At 38.3% G+C, this 22,777-nt stretch overlaps 1 protein-coding gene across 3 annotated transcripts in view; it reads right to left on the bottom strand.

Annotated features, from left to right (window-relative positions):
• Nucleotides 1–1,638: 1,638 nt before the first annotated feature.
• The window catches only part of HSPA4 (heat shock protein family A (Hsp70) member 4), a 60,104-nt gene continuing 38,965 nt past the window's right edge, over nt 1,639–22,777 (bottom strand). For 2 of the 3 annotated variants that reach the window (XM_036907037.2, XM_057490864.1), the window contains 12 exons: nt 20,218–20,294; nt 18,656–18,807; nt 18,049–18,155; nt 17,501–17,634; nt 16,290–16,471; nt 10,842–10,925; nt 8,809–8,961; nt 7,790–7,915; nt 6,921–7,028; nt 5,182–5,301; nt 4,010–4,171; nt 1,639–3,800 (listed from right to left, as the gene is read on the bottom strand). In XM_036907037.2, the coding sequence (XP_036762932.2) occupies nt 3,597–3,800; nt 4,010–4,171; nt 5,182–5,301; nt 6,921–7,028; nt 7,790–7,915; nt 8,809–8,961; nt 10,842–10,925; nt 16,290–16,471; nt 17,501–17,634; nt 18,049–18,155; nt 18,656–18,807; nt 20,218–20,294 (1,609 nt within the window). In that variant the 3' untranslated portion in view covers nt 1,639–3,596. Of the gene's footprint in view, nt 3,822–4,009; nt 4,172–5,181; nt 5,302–6,920; nt 7,029–7,789; nt 7,916–8,808; nt 8,962–10,841; nt 10,926–16,289; nt 16,472–17,500; nt 17,635–18,048; nt 18,156–18,655; nt 18,808–20,217; nt 20,295–22,777 lie in introns of all 3 variants that reach the window. The other variant, XM_036907038.2, reaches the window with a different exon arrangement.

The raw sequence follows: 22,777 nt of genomic DNA, 5'->3' as shown, positions 1-22,777 counted from the left end.
TAGACACTTCTAACAATTTTTAACATAAAATTCCAAAATGCTTACTACAGAAGTCTTACTACAAAGAAGCAAAAATTTAGAAACAAAAATTACTCAATATTTCCACCTTGGGAGAAAACCATGTCATGAAAAACCTATTTTTCGTTTTTATGCATACACATTCATTGTCCTCTCCAAACATACATGCCTCATGTAAAAATATAATCCCCTAAAACCACTTGAAAGAAAAATGACTCAATTACATGTGTACAGAAGTTTATTAACAAAAGCCAGATCAAAAAGCAGGACATCAAGCCTCTGAAACCTTGTCATTTCCCCAAAGGTTAACTACCTTCCCAACTTCCAACAGCAAGGTTTTATGAGTCACTTTTGAATCCCTCCTCTTCCTGAAACATAAGTCCTACCACCTTCAACTTCCCCCAGGCCCAATTCATTCTGCACACACCACAGAAACATCCCTAACACGCTGTTTCTCTCAAGCTAAAGTCTGTCGCCCCCAGTGCTCCATACCAGAACCCCTCAGCACCACCACCTGACAGCTCCCCTGCAAATACCACCTGAGATGCCTGAACAGCACCTCCAAGACCACTGGTCTAATGCCTCTGTGTGAACACTCACCACCCACCCTGTGGCAGCTCTGAGTTCACATTAAACTGAAACTGCCGCATCACACGACTTCCACACCTGCCCTGGCTTCGCTTCTACACTCTTCCCATGACATGCAAGGACACTGTTACCTCTCCTGGGTGAATGGGGATCTTTCCACACGACCCCAACACCCTTGTAAAATGGCTGTGCTCTCCATGATTGCTGACTGGTCCCACACTTCCCACTCACCTCCCAAAGTCAGAGGACAAGGAGAAAGCCGACCTTACTAGGAATGTTCTCCCAAAGGTGGCTGGCACAGGTGGTTAGTAGGTCCTGGCAGGTAAGATCTTTCTAGCACGAGCACCAGGTCTGCAGAACTCCAGCAAGTAGCATCCTGGGGCCCTCCCCATATAGGCTTCCACACCTTGTACAGTTAAGTCTCTTCTGATGGCTTCAACCCCTTTGGGTCAACACTCCTTACCACCCCTCAAGTACAACCACACACACTCACACCACACATCCAATGGTAACTGTCACTAGCACATTCTGGGCCATGCAGTCTTTTAAAGAGGCAGGCATCAGTCCTGGCACTGGCCCTTGATGGAGCCACAGCCCACCTACTGCTACTAAGACCCACTCACAGCAACACAGTAAGGATTCCAACACCAGAGAACTGGGCCAAGACTCAACATGGGATATGCCGAGTACAAAAAAGCAACTTCTTGCCACCCAATGTGCTCTGCCTCAACTGTTCCTCAGAGTGGAGCTCTCTGACAAGTTAACCGCAACTCTTACTGCGCTGGTAAGACTGTAACTACAACAGGGGCTGATGCGGGGGTCTTGATAATATGGGGGAATGTTGAAACCACATGTTGTTCATATAAAACCTTCATAAGATTGTGTATCAATGATACTTTAATAAAAAAAAAAAGTTAACTGCAACTCAGCTAAGAGGGCTCTCACCTCTTAAGAAAAGTATTTACTGCACATACATACATACATACATACACATACCACCTTTTGTCATGAAATTAAGGAAAACATTGAGTGTTTAAGACAGGTTTATTTTATTAATTTTTCCTAAACTTGTCTCATGTTTACTGAATGTTTTTTAGTGAAAGAATGTGGCCTGGAGCTTTAACAAACCAATTCGGATAATGCAACCTGGATAAATACTTGTTTGCACACAAGTCATTATCACACTCTCTCTGGCAGGGCGTCTATGTACATCCAATTGGTCTTAAAGCCTGAATAAACAGAGAGCAAGTAGACCACATCATTTTACTTCTAGTTTAAACTTCAAATTCACCCCGATCCCATCACCCATACCCTCCCCCTACACACACAAAAAATTTTTTAGAAGAAATGGCCATTAAGGACTGAGTCAGTTGCATAAGAATTGGCTTCATCCTGCAGCCAACACTGCCAAGTAGCCATTGCCCTCCCGGCAGGCCAGCTGGAACTCTTGAAGCAGGACAGGCAGAGAATGGATAGAGGTGCTCTAAGAGTAGGGCCACATCCTGGCTTGCCTGATGCTCACACACCAACATAAATACACTTCCACCATCGTTCTCTCTAAGCAGTTTCTTTGTAGCACTTTATAGCTCCTAACACTAAAAATTTTTAGTGAAGAGATGGACAAAGACTTACTGTAAATATGCAAAGTATAATCTTATTTCTAACATAAGCCAAGATGAACAGAGGCACTCTGTTATACAGAGGAAGGATTACTATGAAGATCCAAAATGTAACCAGCAAAGCTTGTGAGTTTCTAAGGCAGGTACCAGCTCTGGCCTCTGACACAGCTTCCCTTGGGGTTTCCAAAATGCCTCGTTCCTATCGACACCACCCCAAAGGACAGTCACAGGGAATGCTCTGCAGCTCCTGATGTCGTCTGCACAGTCAGAAATGAGGTGTTGCTGAAGTCAGGCACCACCCTTCTGTAACACTAATTTCAGACTCATCCAGTACAATCCAGTGTCTCTCAAAGTTTTTGTATGATCTGTCACTTGTTTATCACATACAAATTGGCCGATTCATGACAGATATTAACACTTAACACACAAGTGATTGTGAATGAGCTACAAAGAACATTTAACTATTTGTCCTAAGACTTGAAGCTATACCTCAAATTTACACCTCTCTCACCTGCATAAGCAGGCTGGGATACAAAACTTTGCACCATAATAAACAAGAAATCAATTCCTCAATTAAATTTACCATCCCTACATCTGACAACACATCTACCCAATTCTAACCTTCTAAAGAGAAACTTACTTAGACTTGGATGCTTAGGCTATCAGCGAACATACTTTCAGCAACATAATTTCTCCGGAGAGCCTCCAGGTCTAAAATCCTTCGTCAGCAACATGCTCCAGCAGAAGGGTCTATTTTCCCAGAAGAGCACCTGGCGTTCGCACTGGGAGCTCCTTCCTTGGGGATGGTGGGGAGGAGGGCGGAAGTGGAGGGGAAGTAGGGTGTGCATCAACTCAGTGCACACCTCTTCTATCCTGCTACGTAATCCACGCCGAACCACACTCCAGCCCTCAGAAATAAAGGGGCACCCCACCTCCCCACACCAGCCAGGGAGTCCGTGGCAATCTCCACAACCAATTTTTGAAGCCCAATTAGAGTTCCTGCCATACATGTCATGACGAAAAGCCTGCTTGATAGTGAGTTACAGCTTTTGCTATAACTCAACTTTCCAAAACAAACTTATCTTTGTATAATAAGCATGATTAAACATAAAAGGAGTGAAACGGAAGCTCAGTAAGACTGACTAAGCTTCTATATAGTACCATTATGAAAAAGATACAATGCACTTGATTTCCGTATCTAGCTATCTAGAAGTCAAAATGTTCCATACATTACCTATAGATCCCCTCCCCTCAAATCCCCCTAAAAACTAAGAAATCTCCAGTATTTGATTGCTCTAGTTGATATTTAGAACAAAGTTGACAACTTAAAGCTTTATAATAGTTCTGTTTTAATATAAACAATTGCTGGAATCAATCAATGTCCATTTCAGGAAGCTTCTTGTCTGGATCTGAAGGCACAGCTGTGTCTGCACCCTGCTCCGCAGCCCGAGGGCCTGGGTTGTCTCCTTGTCCATCCAGGGGTCCATTCTGCTCTGCGTTTTTTTGCTCCTCTTTTGGAGGTTCCACTTTGGGTTTTGGCTTTGAAATTATAGGGCTACAGATATTTGTCAGCTCCTAGAATCGTCAGAGAGAAAACTGTGGTTTCTTTTAAAATAAATTTTACATGACAAGTAAACCAAGTCCACCCTCTCTCACCCAATCCCCAAACCAGAAGCTAAGGTACAATCATGAAGTCCCCTCCTAAATGCCATTTCTAGGACTATTAATAATAAATAGGAAGGCCGATAAAAAAAGAATATGACATATTTAGTGCTGTAAATTACCTTAATTTTAGCTTCTATATCTCTTGCCTTGACAACTGGATCCACGGTCAGGCTCTGCTTGTTCTGCAGATTCAGCTTGTTATTCATCCACTCCATGGCCTCATTTGTGCTTTTTTCCACTTTCATCATGTCAGCAGCATCCAAATGGTCATACTGGTCCTCCTAGAACCAGTAGTCAACCAGGTAAGTCAAAGAATAATTCTCCCCACCCAAATACTGTCTAGCTCTTCACCATCTTTCAAAAAGTAACAATCATTCAGTGAAGCACATTTAGCTTCACCATCTAAACAAACATTCAGTTCCTTACAAATATTCAAGGAAAAGTAATCCTAGTTTTTAAAACACTCAAGAAATAGATTTAAAGGCCAAAGACACACATAAGGTGGCAACTAAAAGACTTTGCCAGGACGCACATGCCCTATACAAAATCTTACAAAGTTAATTTCACAATACAAAAAAATTACATGTCATTAGAGAGCTGAGGATTAGGCATGCTAGTTACTAATCCAAACAGTTAACACAATTTTTTAAAGAAAGGTTTTCAAAAGCAAAGTTTTAAAAAATAACAAGCTCAATTTATTGCTATTTCTCACACTAACAATACATCAAGAACCTGCAGAAGAGTGGGAGTGGCTGGGAACCCAAACTTTGCAGTCAGACCTCAGATGGAATTCCAGCTCCCCTAATCACAACATTGGGCTTAAGGACAGAGAGGCTTAAAGAAGCTAGAAATTATCTATAAGTGCTGATACTGCCACGTTCTCCATAGGGGTACTGTGTGGATTGAATGAGATAATGTATCTGTGCAGTATATATCATAAAATGCTCAAAAGTCTGATAAGTTTACTGTTGAGACAGTCCTACATCTGTGTAACAAACTAAATCATATGCCGGATGTGTTCTCAGAAAGATCAGGAGGGAGCAGGTTAGGTCACTACGAAGCACTTCACAGCAAGAAAAGGAAAGTAAACAATGTCCAATCCCAGATGCCACCTAGTAAAGAGAAGCAGCGAATCCCAGGGTTCTTAGTAAGATTCAATTACATATTATATATTAACAATCAAAAAGAAAACATTATTAAACAATAAATAAGTAAAGAATAAGAAGAAAAACTACTGTGTATATGCCTCAAAACTTTACCAGAACAATAGGGAGGAAAGAGAAAAAGGTACCTTGTTTTTGAAAGAGCTGATTACTTTCATATACTGTTGGATTTGTTTCCCTAGTTCTTCAAATAATTTTGGTCTTTCTTCAGATTCCTGGAATCGCATCTTAATAGGCTGACCTAGACTCTTAACAGAAAAGAAAATATGCAAATTCTTCACAGGACAGCTTAAACTATTAGAGTACTGTTCCTACTATTACTAAGACTGATTATGGATTAAAGTACATTTTATCTCCATGTGCTACATATAAAATGTTAAGTATTTCCCTCAGCCCATTGAAAAATATCCACAGGCTAGTTATGAGAATGTAACTCAATACTGTTCCATGTGGAGCCACTTCAACTTGTCACCTGAGTCCTAATTCTCAAAACACAGTTGGGAGACAACCAAAAATTACAGAACTAAATATAGAGTGCACCTGCCAAAAAAATTTCTTAAAACCTGAATCTGATGAAGGCTCTAGATCTAACCAGCCATTTACCAAATAACATTAAACATAGAAATGAAAATCAGCAAAATCCAGATTGGGGGGGAAAACATACAAATGTTTTCATCAACTAAATAAGGGGAGAGAAATGATGGAAGGAGAACTAGAGACAAAGATTTAAGAGACATCAACAGAATGTACAGACTTTATATGGATCATGAGTCAAAGAAACTTCACAAGAATTTGTGAAGAACTAGAAAACTGAATTCATGGTGTTATTAATTTTTTTTTTTTACTGGTGATAATGGTACAGCTGAAATTTACATTTTCTTTTGTAAATGCATATTAAAATATTTTTTGGTTATATCAAATAGGAGGGACTCACTGGGACTCACTTCAAGTTAACATATAAAATGTTAAATATTTCCAAACTTTGGAGTCAGACCTCAGATGGAATTCCAGCTCCCCTAAATCACAACATTGGGCTTTGCTTAAGGACAGAGAGGCTTAAAGAAGTTAGAAATTATCTATAAATGCTGGAAAAGAAGAAGTTAGAAATTATCTATAAATGTTTGGAAGTGGGAGAGGGAGCAGAAATGAAACACAACTGATCATAACTTGACAACAGTTGAAGCTATTATTTTTTACTTTATGATCACTTTCATGTGTTTTGACATCGTCCACAATTAAAAAGTGAAACAAAAAACTCAATAGGAAGGATCTCCTGGAAGCTCTTGCTCTTCTCTCCAGAATGCAGGGAACTGCAGGCCCTACACTTGAGCAATTCCATTCCAGAGGGTCAGTCCCAACGGCCCAACCTGACAAGAAACTAATCCAGAGAAATGCCGAAAGTTGTTCCTGAGCATCTGCATTCTTTTCCAAACACAAGACCTCAACTTTAGATAATTCTTTGTACTTTTAACCCTAAAGTTTAACAATCAGATTCTTTAAATTCAAAATCAGATACTTTTTGCTCTACTGAGAATCAAAACTATATACAGTACCTTGTCCAAACAACACAGCAGGTGCCTTTGAGACATCTTGCTAGTCTTTGAACCTCTTGACACCAAGAACATATTCTATCTCCAATTCAGTGAACATTTTAAGTCTAAATTCAATTTTCAGAAAAACCCTTCTGTTAACTATGAGGTTCTAAAAGTGAGAAAGCTAACAAACCTAAGTGATAAAGGATACAGTTTTTGAATTACTTTCGGCCTAACTTCATTACTGATATGAGAATTCCTCCCAATTTTGAGATATTCTCCTTGGAAATTACAGTCTGGGTTCAGGACACTTAGTGCTTTCAAGAATCACTTACTTTTAATTCAGCCAATTTATCAACATAAACTTGCTTTGGCTGGTCTTCTCCATCCTCATATAACCAATTTTCAGTATCTTCTAGTTTCAAGGAAAAACTGTTACGATCCTAAAGATGAAGAAAATATTCCAATTAGGGCAATCAAAAATTGGATGACTGACAAGTGGAGTCAGAGATACAGACTGTAATATACCTGGATTTTTTGCTTTAAAATACACACATAGTAGGAAGATGGGAAATACAGAAAATAAGACTGCCAAAATGTGTTTTCCTTGATAATTCAAGGGGTGTTATTATGTTACTCTCTGTTGTAGGGGACATTTGGGTATGTTTGAAAATTTCAGATTAAAAACTGCATTTTAAAATAAGTATATCTGTATAGTTAGTAATCCTATACTGCATTATTTGAAAGTTGCCAAGAGAGTAGATCTTAAAAGTTCTCATCACAAGAAAAAAAAACTTTTGTAACTGTGTATAGGTTTAGACTTATTATGATCATTTCCCAGTGTATACAAAAACGGAATCATTATGTTGTACACCTGAAACTAACATAATGTTATACAGGTCAAGTATACCTGAATAAAAGGATAAGTTAAACTTTGTGGAAAAGTGGGCCAACTTAAAGATAAATACTATGAAAATAATAGCATGCAAATTTATCAAAAAGTGATGTGCAAAGACTAACTTTTGGGAAACACCCCACTAATAAAGAAATGCAATATAAAATGATATAAATCCTTTCCCCTAAAAAAGCACACTTTTAATCATTTTACTGTATACCTATATACGCAAACTTCCCTTCTAACACATTTAAGGATGCTCCCAGAAGACATGTAAGAGATAGGCACAACACTGTGGTGCATACTTACATCTTCGCTCACAAACTTATCATATTCGCCACTAAGCTTGTCTCTCATTTCGTACACATATTCCTCTACTGCGTTCTTAGCATCATTCCTCTCCTTCTCCAGTTTATCCTGCATGATCATCTTACCCTGAGAATGGCATATTAGACATTCAGAAAAGTAGGCCATTTCTTCTTAAATGTTAAGTACTAAGATTATAAAAAGAATCCTTCTTCCCCAGATCCTTTTAGTTCTGCGCATCATTCAAGAAAGGAAAGCTGGAAGCATTAGTCCTCGGTAAATTGTGAAGATCAAGTGAGAGCTTTGTGGGTGTGCTTAGAAAAAAGAGCAATAGAAATATCAAGATTCAGAAACTCAAAAGCAAAAATAAAGAAAATAATTGAAGACAAGTGAACTTTAAGAAACTACTAGCTCAATGTCACAAGGTGGTATATTCTAATGCATTACAATACCAAGAAAAGTCAAATTGTTCATATGGTTTATATAAATGCTTACGGTTCTGTAAAACAAAACCCTAAGATCCATCGGATAACATGGTAAGAAACCAGACATGATAACTAATTTATTAATTGTGCTCCAGGGTCCCAAACCTTGAATCACTCACCAAAACAAGTTACATATGGCCCAGGCAACAGGGGAAGGAACTAATGAACAAATAGTGCTACTATCAGTGCTATGTGATTTCTCCTGCTGATCAACTTTCATGACCCACCACCTCAAACAGCCCCTCTCTGGTGAGCAAACATACACACCCACACATGAACAACTACCCTAAACCAAGAACATAATGTCAAAGATCTCATTACAGACCTTCTAGCAATACCAGACACAATGTCACCATGGAAGATTTGACATTACATGGGACCTGTTAAACTCACACCCTTGCAGTACCCAAAAATCTACAATTATTTTCTCAAATTCCAAACAACCAAAAATGCATGGAGGTCACTAAACACAGAATTTGAACACTATGGTCACATTAATTTGTTAGCTTATTGTTCTAAGATACTTGAAATAACCACCTCATTCTCAATGTACAGGTTGAGCATCTCTCGGTCTATCTGCCATAATAGCTGATTCTCAATTGGCAGGTCAACGGTACTGGTCTTCACTTTTGCCTTCTTGGCTTGAGGTGGTTGGTCCACCTTTTTGTCTTTTGATCCAGCTTGAGAGGTCTAAAATAATGAAACCATTAAGAATAAACATATGCAGACTACCTTAAATTGCCAGATGGGTCACATTTCTAAAACTGCATTTGCTTTTTTATTAACTTTATTTTTTGATAATCTAAATAACCTAGGGCTATTTCTTATAATAATATATTTTATGATTTTAAAATCATATAAAATATGAAGTTAAAAAATAATATAAGTATTTTATGGTAGTCCAATCCATAGAGACAGAACCACTGTTGCCAGGGGCTGGGGGCGGAGAGGGAATAGAGAAATGGGGAGCTGCTGTATGATGAATACAGTTTCAGTTCGGCAAGCTGGAAGAGTTCCAGAGACAGGGTGCACCACAGTGTGAATGTACTTACTACTACTGAAGTGCATGTGCACACACACAAACCTCCCATCACTCTCAGATCTTCTCTAATTTTCTTCCACTCCTATCTAAATATATATATGCATATGAAAATAGTGGTGCTAAGATATGCACTTTTATTGATCAGAAACATTATCAATATGATTTCTAGAATGTCTACACCTATTAACATTCTCACATAGAGAGAATCCATTGCACAAACAGGAATTCATTGACCATCATCTAACTATTATTTTATTTTGGCAATAACCTTTTTTCACACACAGGCCACTCTTATTTCTTTAATTTGTCTAGTCATATTTCATTTCCCAACTCTTAGGATTTCAGTGATTTTTTTCCCCAAATGATTGGCTCTTCTAGTTTTTTCCGATTTTACACTGTTTTATTTATACAAATGCTGTTTTTATTGTTGAACCAATCCATCTTTTCCTTTGTGATTACTTTCATCATTGCCTTTATGCTTTGAAAGCCCTTCCTGATCCACAGATTAGGAAAATATTCATCCCAGTTGTTTTTTGTTGTTATTGTTTTTTATCTTTAACTTTCAATTCATCTAGAACCTATTCTTTAATTTCAAAGTCATTTCCAAGTAACTTAAATCAGTTGCTGAAATATATGTATCATTTCATTTCCCTTAAAAACAGTACGGTAAAAGACCCCAGTTTCTGAGCCACCTCACGGAGGAAGTCTCAGCAACAAACATTTCCCACAGCTCCACAGCATTTGGGGAGGGTGGGGGACAGCAGGGGGATGACCTCTCCTTTCTCCTCCCCAACCTTACACAAACACAGAGAATAAGTGCTTCTCTCTCCCATTCATGCACCCACCCCAACTAAAAACATGAATGGTTTTCCACCTGGAAAAGGACTGTAAATAGACCTTTCCTTTCTTCTGTCCATTATTTTTTTGTTTACAATTATTTTCACAGCTAAAGGAAAATAATTAAAATTTGTTGATGGACATGAAGATAACTCACAGATTTATGCTACCTAAAGGCTATGCCTATTTTTTTAAATGCCACAATCAGTGACAAATTTAAACAAGAATACTTAAATACACAAAACGCAAATAGGTTGTAAAGGATTCAAAATGTTATACATTCATTTATATAAATGGTTAGGATAAATAAATTATTCACATTATTTTTTAAAATACTTATTATTTAAAACATCTTTCGGCAAAAAGACAAGTTTCAGAGAATTGACAAAATTCGGAAAAATGATGTTTCGTTGCTTTCCAGTAAAGAACAAATTACAGATAGAAAGGCTATTAGTAACAGCAATTCAGAAACCAGCATGAACCAGTCACCAGCCAAGTAAAACTAGAGTTTAAATGGTTTCTTCCCAGGTATCAACTAGAGTTGAAAGATCCTCTTGCTAAACATACCTTGCTTTAAAATTATTCAATAGATGGAGAATTCCTAATACAGCCACATTCTAAGTCATGGTATCTCAACCACACCCATACAGGAAGCACTGCAGATCATACATATCTCAACCACAATTTATACCTCCATCTCCTCAGACTCTGCCTTATTTTCTGGTGTCTGCTGCTGCTCTTCAGCATGTGGTTCCTCTTGGTCCACTTGCATCTTCTGAAAAACAGGTCACATCAAAACCTGAAACTAGGAAATACTAGTGAAAGACTAAGCAACCTACATGACACGTTGGCAAAAATCACATGGTATGGAATTCCTGCTCAACTACCAGAAATCAGAAGACCTAGACTCAAATTCCAATTATGATGCATATGTCACCACAACACCAAAGTTCTCCTCTGGACCTCTGCGTAACGGAGGAACACATGCCCTGCCCTGCTCTTACACAGGCAAGCGGCTGCGGGACTCCTTGGTAGGCCACAGCAGTATTCACAGCACACCATGCGGCAATATTCAACACAGTGTAACCTGAAGAGAAAACACATTTCTCCAAGCTTCCTCATGAACAAATTTCTCTCCTATGTCTTAAATTTTTCAAGCAGTTTTTAAATCAGCCTTTTCAGGGAACCCTTATACACTGTTCATAGGAATGTAAACTGGTGCAGCCACTATGGAAAGCAGTATTGGAAGTTCTCAAAATACTAAAAATAGGAATGCCATACAACCCAACAATTCCACTTGTGGGAATTTACCTGGAGACAACAAAACCACTAATTTGAGAAAGTATATCACCACTATGTTTATTGCATTATTTACAGTAGGCAAGATATGGAAGCAACCTGTGTCCACTGACAGACGAATGGTAAAGAAGATGTAGTACAAATACAAGGGAATATTACTTAGCCCTGAAAAAGAGTGAAATCTTGCCATTTACAACATGGATGCACCTACAGGGTATTATGCTAAGTGAAATAAATCAGATACAGTATGATTTTACTTATATGTAAAATCTAAACAAAACAAACGGAAATAGACTCAAACACAGAAAACACACTGTTGGTTACCACAGGGGAGGGATGGTGGGGATGGATGAAACAGGTAAAGGAGACAGAGGTACAAACTTCAAATTATAAATAAATTAGTCACAGCAATGCAAGTACAGTATAGGGAATATAGCCAGTATTATAATATCCTTATATGGTGACATGGCAACTACATTCATTATGGTGAGCATGTAGTAATACATATAATCACTACGTTATACATTATTATACTGGTTTCAGATGTACATCAACTATATTTCAATAAAACTACTTCTTTAAATCAGCCCTTTCAACCTCTAAAGTACAACCACTGACTGCATGCATTAGGGGAGATGAGCATGTTGAGAACTCTGTTAAGAGAAAACTAGATTCTGGGAAAAAGAAGGCAAGGCAGAAACCTCTCAAAATCACATAGAACATGAAAATACAGCAAATACAACTAAACCTGAAAATGACCTGAAGACTGCAGAATGGACTACCTCCATCTGAGGAAGAAGACAAGACCTCACAGAAAAGGATGATGTGGCAAAGCCATGATCCAGCAGGACCCAAGCACCCCCCCCCGCCCCCAGCCCACACGCTGGAGGAAGAGGAATGGAACAGGCAGGGAGTAGGAGCCCAGGACTGCTGAACCCCACCCCTGGAGACCTGCTCCAGGAACATGAACCCATGTTACATGGTGCTGGACAACAAAGACAGAACACTCAGTGGGGCACAGATTCCAGCCACTTAAGGAGAACAGGTAAACTCTACCGGCCACTGAGACAAAAGGAAAGTGGGCAATTTGAAAGACTTCCCAGCAGTGAGAGGGGCACCAGGGGACAAGAGTTACACAGTGCTCTAGTCAGAGATGGCCAGGGAACTGCCTACAGAAGCCAGCCCCAGGAAATCCTTCCTCCCAGCAGGCACCTGTCCTGCTCACCTGCTGCTCCCACCATTGCTGCAAGCCGGGTGGCTTCCAGTCACAGCAGCTCCAGTGGCACAGCACTGAGTCTCCTCCCTGTGCACATGGCCCACCTAATCCAGCAGTGGACACAGGCGTTGCAGCCATAAAGGCAAAGGAAGACCCTCCCAGCTTTCCTGGCCCTGTTTCGGCCAAGCAGGGGAAGTATTACAGGACAGCGTTGGGAGCTCATTCCTCCCAGCAGGCTCCAGTCCTGCTTGTCTTGCTCACCTGCAGTCCCCACCACTGCTGCTGGCTGGGAGGAGGGTGGCTCTGCACACAGAAACTCCAGCAGCAGCTGCGAGTATTCTCCCTGCGCAGGCCATCAGCTGACAGCCCACACAGCCAACATGAAATCGTATCACTACAGCCAGACAGAAAGGTGCCCCACCCACTGCACACCAACAGCTGGGGGTCCCACAAAGGGAACTGAGCTTCTGGGTCCTAGAGGGCCCATCCTCCATAAACCTGGTGTTCCACAGGAAACACTAAAAAAGAATGAAGAGGCAGAGGAATTGGTTCCAAACAAAACTACATGACAAAGAGGGCTGAGTGAAACTGAAATCACCAACTTTCTTGGTAAAGACTTCAAAAGAAAAGTTATACACATGCTGACAAGATTTACAAAAAAGTACTCAAAATCTCAGGGAGGACCTCAAAACACAGACAACCTCCAAAGGAGTCACTCAGAGTTGAAGAACACAGTAACTGAAATGACAAATACAATGGAGAGATATAACAGCACACTTTCACAGGCTGAAAAAGTTGTAAATCATCTGGAAATTAGGGAGCAAGAAAACAATGAAGCCAAAAAACAAAGAGAAAAAGGATCTCTAGGAACAAGAGTAGTAGAAGAGCTGTGTGACCAATCCAAACGAAACAATATTTGCATAATAGGAATACCAGAAGAAGAGAGAGAAAAAGGGATAGAAAGCCTTTTTGAGGAAGTAATTGTTGAAAACATCCCCAAACTGAGAAAGGAAACAGACACTCAGGTCATGGAAGTTCAGAGTCCCTAACAAAGGGAACCCTAGGAAGACATCACCAAGACATATAATAATTAAAATGGCAAAGATCAAGGACAAAGAGAGAGTATTAAAAGCAACCAGAGAGAGAAAAAAGATTATTTATAAAGGAAAGCCCATCAGGCTATCAGCAGACTTCTCAGCAGACACCTTTAAGGCCAGAAGGGAGTGCCATGATATATTTAATATAATGAAACAGAAGGACCTCTGACCAAGAATCGTCTACCTGGCAAGATTATCATTTAAATTTGAAGCAGTGGTCAAACAATTTTTGATAAAAGTTGAAGGAATTCACCACCATTAAGCCAGCCCTACAGAATATGTTAAAGGGACCCATCTAGACAGAAATGTTCCTAAGGCTAAACAGCTGTCACCAGAGAAAATAAACTCACAGTAAAAGCAGAAGACCAATTAATTATCAAGCAAGTACGAAATTAAATCAACTACTCACAAAATCAGTCAAGGGATACACAAAAAGTGCACAATATGACACCTAATATATAAAGTGTGGAGGAGGAGAAAGAAGGGGGTTAAGAAAAAAAAGTACCTTTAGATTGTGTTTCAAATAGAATAATTAGCAATTTAAGATAGACTGTTAGATATTAAGGAAGCTATCCTTCAACCTTTGGTAACCACAAATCTAAAGCTACAATGGCAATAAGTACATATCTATCAATAATCACCTTGAATGTAAATGGACTGAATGCACCAATCAAAACACAGAGTGACAGAATGGATTAAAAAAAAAAAAAAAAAAAACAAGACACAGCTATATGCTGCCTACAAGAGACTCATCTCAGACCCAAGGACCTACACAGACTAAAAGTGAAGGGATGGAAAAGGATAGTTTGTGAAAGTAATAGGGGGAGAAAGGCAGGAGAAGCAGTACTTGTATCAGACAAAATAGATTTCAAGACAAACTAACAAGAGACAAAGGACATTTCATAATGACAAAGGGGTCAGTCCAACAAAAGGATATAACCACTATAAATACCTATGCACCCAATATAGGAGCACCTAAATATGTAAAACAAAGACTAACAGAATTAAAGGGGGAAATAGACTGCAACACACTCATTGTATGAGACTTTAACACACCACTCACATCATAGACAGATCAGCCAGACAGAAAATAAGGAAACAGAGGCACTGAACAATTCATTAGATCAAATGGACCTAACAGACATCTACAGAACACTCCACCCAAAGGCAGCAGGATACACATTCTTCTGAAGTGTACATGGAATGCTTTCCAGAAACACATACTAGGCCACAAAAAGAGCTTCAATCAATTCAAAAAGATTAAAATTGTATCAAGCAGCCTCTCTGACCACAATGGTATGAAACAAGAAAGGGTACAAACACATGGAGGGTAACAACATGCTTCTAAACAATCGATGCACCAATGACAAAATTACAACAGATACCAAGCAATAAATGGAGACAAATGGAAAAAACAACTTAACAGCCCAAAACCTGTGAGATGCAGCAAAGGACGTTCTAAAAGGAAAGTACATAGCAAACACAAGCTTACCTCAAGAAAGAACAATAATCCCAGATAAAGAGTCTAAACTCACAATTAAAGAAACTACAAAAAGAACAAATGAAGCCCAAAGGAGGAGCATAAAAAAACATCAGAGCAGAAATAAATTTAAATAGAAAGAATCAATGAGGAAAAAAAAGCTACCATGGATTAAAGATGGTGGCGTGAGAGGTGAGACAGAAGCCTCCCCCTAAAACCACAAATAATATGAAAATATAATTTAATACAACTAATCCTGAAAGAGCAACAGGAAAGACTGCACCACACTGCATACACCTGGAGAAAAGAACAGACCTCACGGAACAGGGTATCATACCAAAGCCGTGACCTGGCAGGGCCCAAGCCCTTCCCCACAATGGGGAGGGTGAGGACTTGGTAACGTGGGTTTAAATTGAACCACTGTGTTGTGTATTTGAAACCCCGTAAGATTGTGAATAAATGACATTTTAATTAAAAAACAAAGACCAAAGGTAGACAACAGTGGTAGAGAAGTCTGTAGAGACCCTGAATCAGTGAGAAGTTTGTGGAGACCTAAATCACTGGTTTTTGATGCCTTCAGCACATCAGAATGACCTTGGAGATTTTTTTGACTACTGATATGTGAACCCTAGCCCAGTCCAACTCAAAACATCTGTGAGATTGAGACTCAAACATCTGTAGTTTCTTAAAGCCTCGATCTTGATGCACAAGGACAAGACTCAGTGTATGTGTCCCACAAATGAGTGTAAATCTATCCTGTGAAAATTATCAGCTGAGACTCAGGCATTCTTCAGTCTCATCAGAAAGAATAATAACTCAAGTTGAGAAGTATGTGGTCTGAAGGAGGCAGCCAACTATGTTCCATTTCCATATAAATTCTGTGTCCAGACCTTCTGCTAGTTGGCCCATGCTGGGGACACATGCAAACCCACTCAGCAGCTTTGTCACGATATTCCTTCCTTGTTACCCAGTCTATTTGCTAAAATTTCTAGACAAGTCATCTCAGCCATCACAAACAGTCTAAAAGGTGTCAGGTGTCCAGATTACCTCTTCCTCCTTTGCATTCTGATCTGTTTCCATCGGCTCCTCATTTTCCTCAAACGTGTGCACTTCCACTAGAGAGGCACTGGACACACTGAAGATGCCGTGGACATTTACTCGGACCTTGACTTTCACTTTTGAACTGGAGCCATCAGACTGAGGAGTGACTTTCTGAACTAAAAACTGAGCTACAGACATAGAATAGACAAAGAAAAAACATAACCTCAGAGGATGAATTCAAACAAAAATATATGCCCATACTGGCAGACTATGTCAATTTCCCAGCAACAGGTCAGTAAAATGACAGTTCAAATAAGTGAAGTGAGTACTCTTAGACTCTTAGTACATCATCAGATTTCCCTTTCCTCATTTACCATATAGTCGTTATGATCTTGTCCCAATGAAGGACCCAACCATCTCCCAAACCTCCAACCATTTCCTTCCCTCCAGTCCCTTATTCCAATTCATCTTTATGTGCTTTGCCAGTTGAAGTCCTAAAACAGATATGTCACCTCCTCCTTTCCTGAAAAAAAACAACACCAATGATTCCATACTGCTTCTGTCATTCACCAAGAATTCATCCTTTCTAGATTCAGTTACTATTATCAGGGTTTTCCTTGTTTTTTAATATACAAAATTCTGCAAAGTATTAGTAAGTATTATTATCCTCATTCCTGTTTTACAAATGAGGGAAGCAGAGTAAGTTAACTTTCCACAACTTCTAAGTGCCTTTCAGAATATTCCTAATACTTTACCCATGTACGTATTCCAGTAATTACCATGTAACTCTAGTTTCACGCTCCTCAACGGGCATGATTCCCAGATTATGAGTTTCTCAAAGTCTATGAAGACTCTAGCCAGCACGGCTCCATAACCTATGACACTGACACCACATTTCCTAATGATTTTCTGTGCACATCTATCTTGTATGTTAGGTTCAGAATTGCATTTCTTTAACCCCTTTCAGTATTTAGCACATTATGCAGAAGGTATACCATACCCACAATGTGCTTAATTAACCAAGAAATAATGACCACACAATAGGATATCCAATTAAATAATGACCATCCTGCTGGTTCTGAACTGATAACAAGACTGGAAGAAGGGGATTTTTTCTGATCTATAATACCCACATTTTGGGATATTGTACTTGCTCTGCTATCCCAGTTCTCCCCAGTACACATAACTTCCTTTTTGTAATTCCCAACTCTACTTACCTATAGCAGGGTCTGGATAGGGCACATCCTGAGGAGAGCTATAATATGCCTCAAGAGTGAAAGGTTCCTTTCTATAAAATGTGAGTACTTTAGAGAAAGGAGCAGCATGATTTTTCGAAAAGACTTCACAGTCACTGAGTGGAGGAAAAAGACAACACACACAAATTTAGAATATCCTAATACTTTTCCGTATATCCTAGGTTTGTAATTGTTGTGTAGCTCTAGTTACTCTTCTCAACCAGCATCATTTTCAGATTATAAGAATTTTGCAAAACAGGGGCAATATATACATATATAAAGTCAGTTTTTTAGAAAGGGAATACAGTTCAATCAGCACATAAAAGACACCAATTCTTTCAGGAGGATCAAGTATAGGATACTATGTAAGAACACAAATTTATTCTGATGACTAATCACTTTGCTTCATGCAAATGTTACAGATTTATACAAACTTATATAAAATGTACAAGTTGAAATGGAAGAAAATACTTTATTCAAACTTAACAGAATTAACTTTAAGTATAAAAATGATTAATAAGCATTGCTACCTTGAGCCTTCTTCAGCTGGAGAATTCCATCTCAGAGATATTGGATATGGTAACACATCAGTGATTGAAAATTCTCTGACTTTGAAAGCAGGTGATAAGATTGCACACTAGAATAATAATTTAAAATTCCTTTTGAAAAAAGTACAGACATTATGAACAATATCACAAGACCTATAAATAAAGACTTCATATGACCATTACCAATGGCTTTAAATATTTACATTAATAGTTAAATGCTGTCTGTATAAGCGGTTTCAGAAGTTTCTACCATTTGTCAAATTACCTATATAATCTAGCTCTTCTTGGCCATTTTTCCATTTAACCCCAACCTTTAATTATGTATAACATTATATGTGAATAATATATAATATGCCAAATTCTAGTAGCATTTCAGGCCTACTTATGTTTCTAGTAAATTAATTCATCTTATTGCACATTATAGGGTACATTCCATCTATGAATGCCAACCTGATATTCATTTTATAACAAGTTTCAGAACTTCATACCTTGAGATCAACCTGAACTAATCTCAGATTATTAGTCGAATACATAAAGCCACTGCGATCTTGTTACAATGACCAGATGGCCACCTGTGAAAAAGCCTCACCTGCAATGCACAGCCTCGAGTGACAGCTTCATCAGCATTTAACGTTGTACTAAGTTCTTTACCAAAAAATTTGCTGATCTTCTCTTTCACTGCAGGGATTCGTGTTGCACCACCAACTATCTCCACTGCATAAATATCTTCTTTCTTTAACTCTTAAATGATTAGAAAAGGGAATTAGATTAAAAGAATCTTTAAATTAGTATTTTACAATGAAATAAGAGCAACTGAACATCTTATCATAACAAAATAACTCAAATGCTAACAAAACCCCACCATTCCTTTAGCCCCTCCACAACATGCATGCACACGCACACTTGTGCACAGGTATGCCGCATCTGGAAAAATGTGTATCTTGCTGCTCAAAATAATGGGAGCAGCCAAGAATACCCAAGGTCCTGCAGCATACAGGCCCTCCACAAAGAACTGTTAAAACTTCAGTAGTTAAGCCAGCCATAAAGCAAAATAAGAGGGCCTCAAAATACTGGGTTACCCCAACAGGGTATGAAAGAAAAAGGGGTATTCAGAAGCACACCTAGCCACTCCAGCACTCCAACCAGTCCAGATTCGAATGCAGGTTTAGTCTCCTCCCATCATAAGGAAGAAGGTACACCCAAGGCTCTGCTGTCACTCATAAAGTACTTCTTAATACCACCTGGTTTCCAGGCCATGTTTTATGCAACAAACTCTAACAATCTGTTGTGAGGGCTATTTTATAAATGGGCTGTCCCAGTATGGAAAGAACATGTTCATTCTTTATGCCATAATCACTCTGATTTACAAGTTGAGCCTGTGTTAAGATGACAATAAATCCCAAGACTCTGAAAGAACACCCAACACAACAGTGGTCTCCAAGTACTTGCTAGTTGAAGGTTTTGGGAAAATTAGTAATATATTCCTAAATCAAACTTCTACCCACAAAAAGCTCAATCATAATACAAATTGGTCACTGGGATGGTAGTACACCATGGAGAATATAGCCAATGGTTCTGTACATCTTTCTAGGTTGACAGATAGTAACTGCACTAATGGGGTAAGGACTTAATAATGTGGGTAACTGCTGAACCACTGTGTTGCATACTTGAAACCAATATAAAACTGTTCATCAAAATTTATACTTCAAGTAAAAAAAAAAAAAACAAATTAAAAAAACATTCCACCATTTATTTAGCCTTAGATAAAATTAAAGCAGCCCATTCAACTATGTGGTATCATATCCACCCTCTGCTTTATTTTATCATTCTGCAAAGGATTCACTGACAGAAAAGCCTGCAAGAGTACTACACAGCATAGCAAAAGACAATTTATAACCACCAAGAAATAATATGTTTATATCCACCTCTGAATCTGAATTAGGTTTCTTGGAAAAATTATTAGATTTCTCTGGATTTTATCATCAAAAGATTAATGGGGCAGGGGGAGAGGGGAGTGTTTCAGAGGGAAGATATAGATTAAAAGAAGATTAATATAGCACTGAAGTAGTTCATACAATGTAAAATTGTGTAACTAAATAAATAATATTTTCCAAGGAGTCTAATACACAAGTCAATCACAAAAATACTTACTGGCTTGTTCCAAAACACTACGAAGTGGTGGTTCCACTCTAGCTAAGAGATCATCGCACATCTCCAGAAATTTGCCTCTATGAGAAGAAAATAACTAGTTAAATCACATTCCATTTTTATGTGGAATAAATGGCTATAATCAAAAAGACAAAACAGCAAGTATTGGCAAGGATGCAGCAAAACTGAATTCCTCACACATTCCTGGTCAGAGTGTAAAATATGGCCACTTTGAAAAGTTCAGGTACTCTTCAAAACGTTAAAAAATGTTTTTATGAGTCAACAATTCTACTCCAGGTATATATCCAAGAGAACTGAAAACATATAATCACAATAAACTTGCCCATGAATGTTCACAGCAGCATTATTCTTAACCAAAAGTGTGGAAAAACCCCAATGCCCATCAAATACATTCAGCAACAAAAAGGAATGAATACAATAAAAGGGACTGACACATGTTAGAACATGGATTAACTCTAATAATAAAGTTATCACAATAAAACACTATGCTAGATTTTAAAAAGCCAATCAAAAAAGAACACATATTATAGGCGTTAACAGAACAGGTAAAATCCAGAGAAACACGAGTACATTAATGGCTGCCAGGCTTGGGAGGAGGAAGAAGAGATAGTGAAAGGCAGCTAATGGGTACAATTTATTTTTGTTTTCCTTTAATACAGTCTATTTTTCAGATTGGTTTTAGGTTTACAGAGAAATAAATGGAAAGTACAGAGAATTCCTACACACCCCTCATCCACCCAGCTCCCCTATCAATATCTTGCATTAATTACTGACACATTTCTAACAAATGATGAGCTAATATTGACACACATTTGGGCTCTACAGGTTTTGCACGTGTACAACAATAAGCATCCACCATTTCAGCATCATGTATTACAGTGTCACTGCTCTAAAAATCCTGTGTTCCACCTAATCCATCCCTCCCTCCCCATGAGTCCCTGCCAACCACTGATCTTTTTACTGTCTCCACAGTTTTGCTTCATCTAGTTGAAATTAGTAGCCTTTTCAGATTGGCTTATTTGGCTTAGAAATATGCATTTTAGGTTCCTCCATATCTTTTCAAATTGAAAGTTCATTTAGAGTTTTATGAGGTGATGAAAATATTCTAAAATTGGGTTGCAGTGATGGCTGCACAATTATGTGACTATGCTAAAAGCGACTGAGTTATACAATACTTAAAAGTGTGACTTTAAAAATTACATCTCAATAAAAACAGCAGAGGTAGAGAATACACCCACCAGAATGACCTAATTTCAAGACCACTAATAACCAACACTGGTGAGGATGTGCAGCAACCAAAACTCTTACATGTTGGTAAGAGTTCTGAAATGACAGTTCTATTCTTAAAAGCAAAAAACTGGAAAGAGCCACTGTTCATCAATGGAACAAAACAATAAACCTATAATGGCATACTAGTCAGCAATATACAAGAAGGAACAAATGATATATGCAACAACTAAATGAATCCCAACTTTTATGCTGAGCAAAAGAAGCCTTACACAAAAGATTACATACTGTATGACTGTATTTATGAGAAGTTCCACAATGGTCAAATTTAATCGATGGCCCCTAAAAATGAAAAATCCTATCACTGGCTGTTCCTGGGGATGGAAGCCTGAGGCAACTTCCCAAGATGGTAGTCTCTCCCACAATAAGAGCACGGTCACTAAGATGCATATGCATCCCTCAAAACTCAGCAAATGAACACTTAAAACTTGAATATGTTACTATATAAAAACATACTTTTAAAAACCCTATAAAAAACCAAACTCTGGTCAATATACAGTGTAGTATTTTAAGAGAAGTGCATAGATAGATGCCTGCAACTTACGTTGAGATGTATCAAACAATAAAACTGACGGGTAGATAGAAAGATGGGTAGATGGATGGATGTGCAACAAAACAAGTACGTATATGTTATCAGTATAACCTAAGTGACAGGAATGATACTTTAGGATTCTCTCAGTTTTGCTACATATCTGAAAATATCCATTATAAAATCATGAAAAGGAAAGATGCAGAAAGGATTCTAGGAAGATGGCAGCAGTAATAGGTTTTTCTTTTTGAAAAGTTTTATTAAAATGTAATTCACATACAACAGAATTCACTCATTTAAAGTGTACAACTCAGTGGCTTTCAGTCTATTAAGAGCTATGCAACCATCACCGTAATACATTTTAAAACATTTTTAACACCTTAAAAGAGAATATTTTCACCACCATTAACCATTATTTATTATTTCCCCAATATTTTTACCCACCACCCAGCTTTAGGCAACCACTCATTCTGGACATTCCATATAACCAAAATTATACAAAATGGAGTAGATATTAGTTTCTTTCATCTAGCAAACAGTTTTCAAGGTCCATCCATGTTATACCATGCACTATACTACATTTTTTTAATTGCCAAATGATATTCCATCGAATGGACACACCACATTTTGTTTATCCATTTATATTAATGAGTCTTTGGGTTATTTCTATTTTTTGGCTATTACATGAATAGGGTTGCTATGAACATCTGTATATGAATTTTTGTA

This window comes from Manis pentadactyla, chromosome 13 (assembly GCF_030020395.1).
Source record: "Manis pentadactyla isolate mManPen7 chromosome 13, mManPen7.hap1, whole genome shotgun sequence".
NCBI lineage: Eukaryota > Metazoa > Chordata > Mammalia > Pholidota > Manidae > Manis > Manis pentadactyla.
This window is presented reverse-complemented; position numbering and strand designations above follow the sequence as displayed.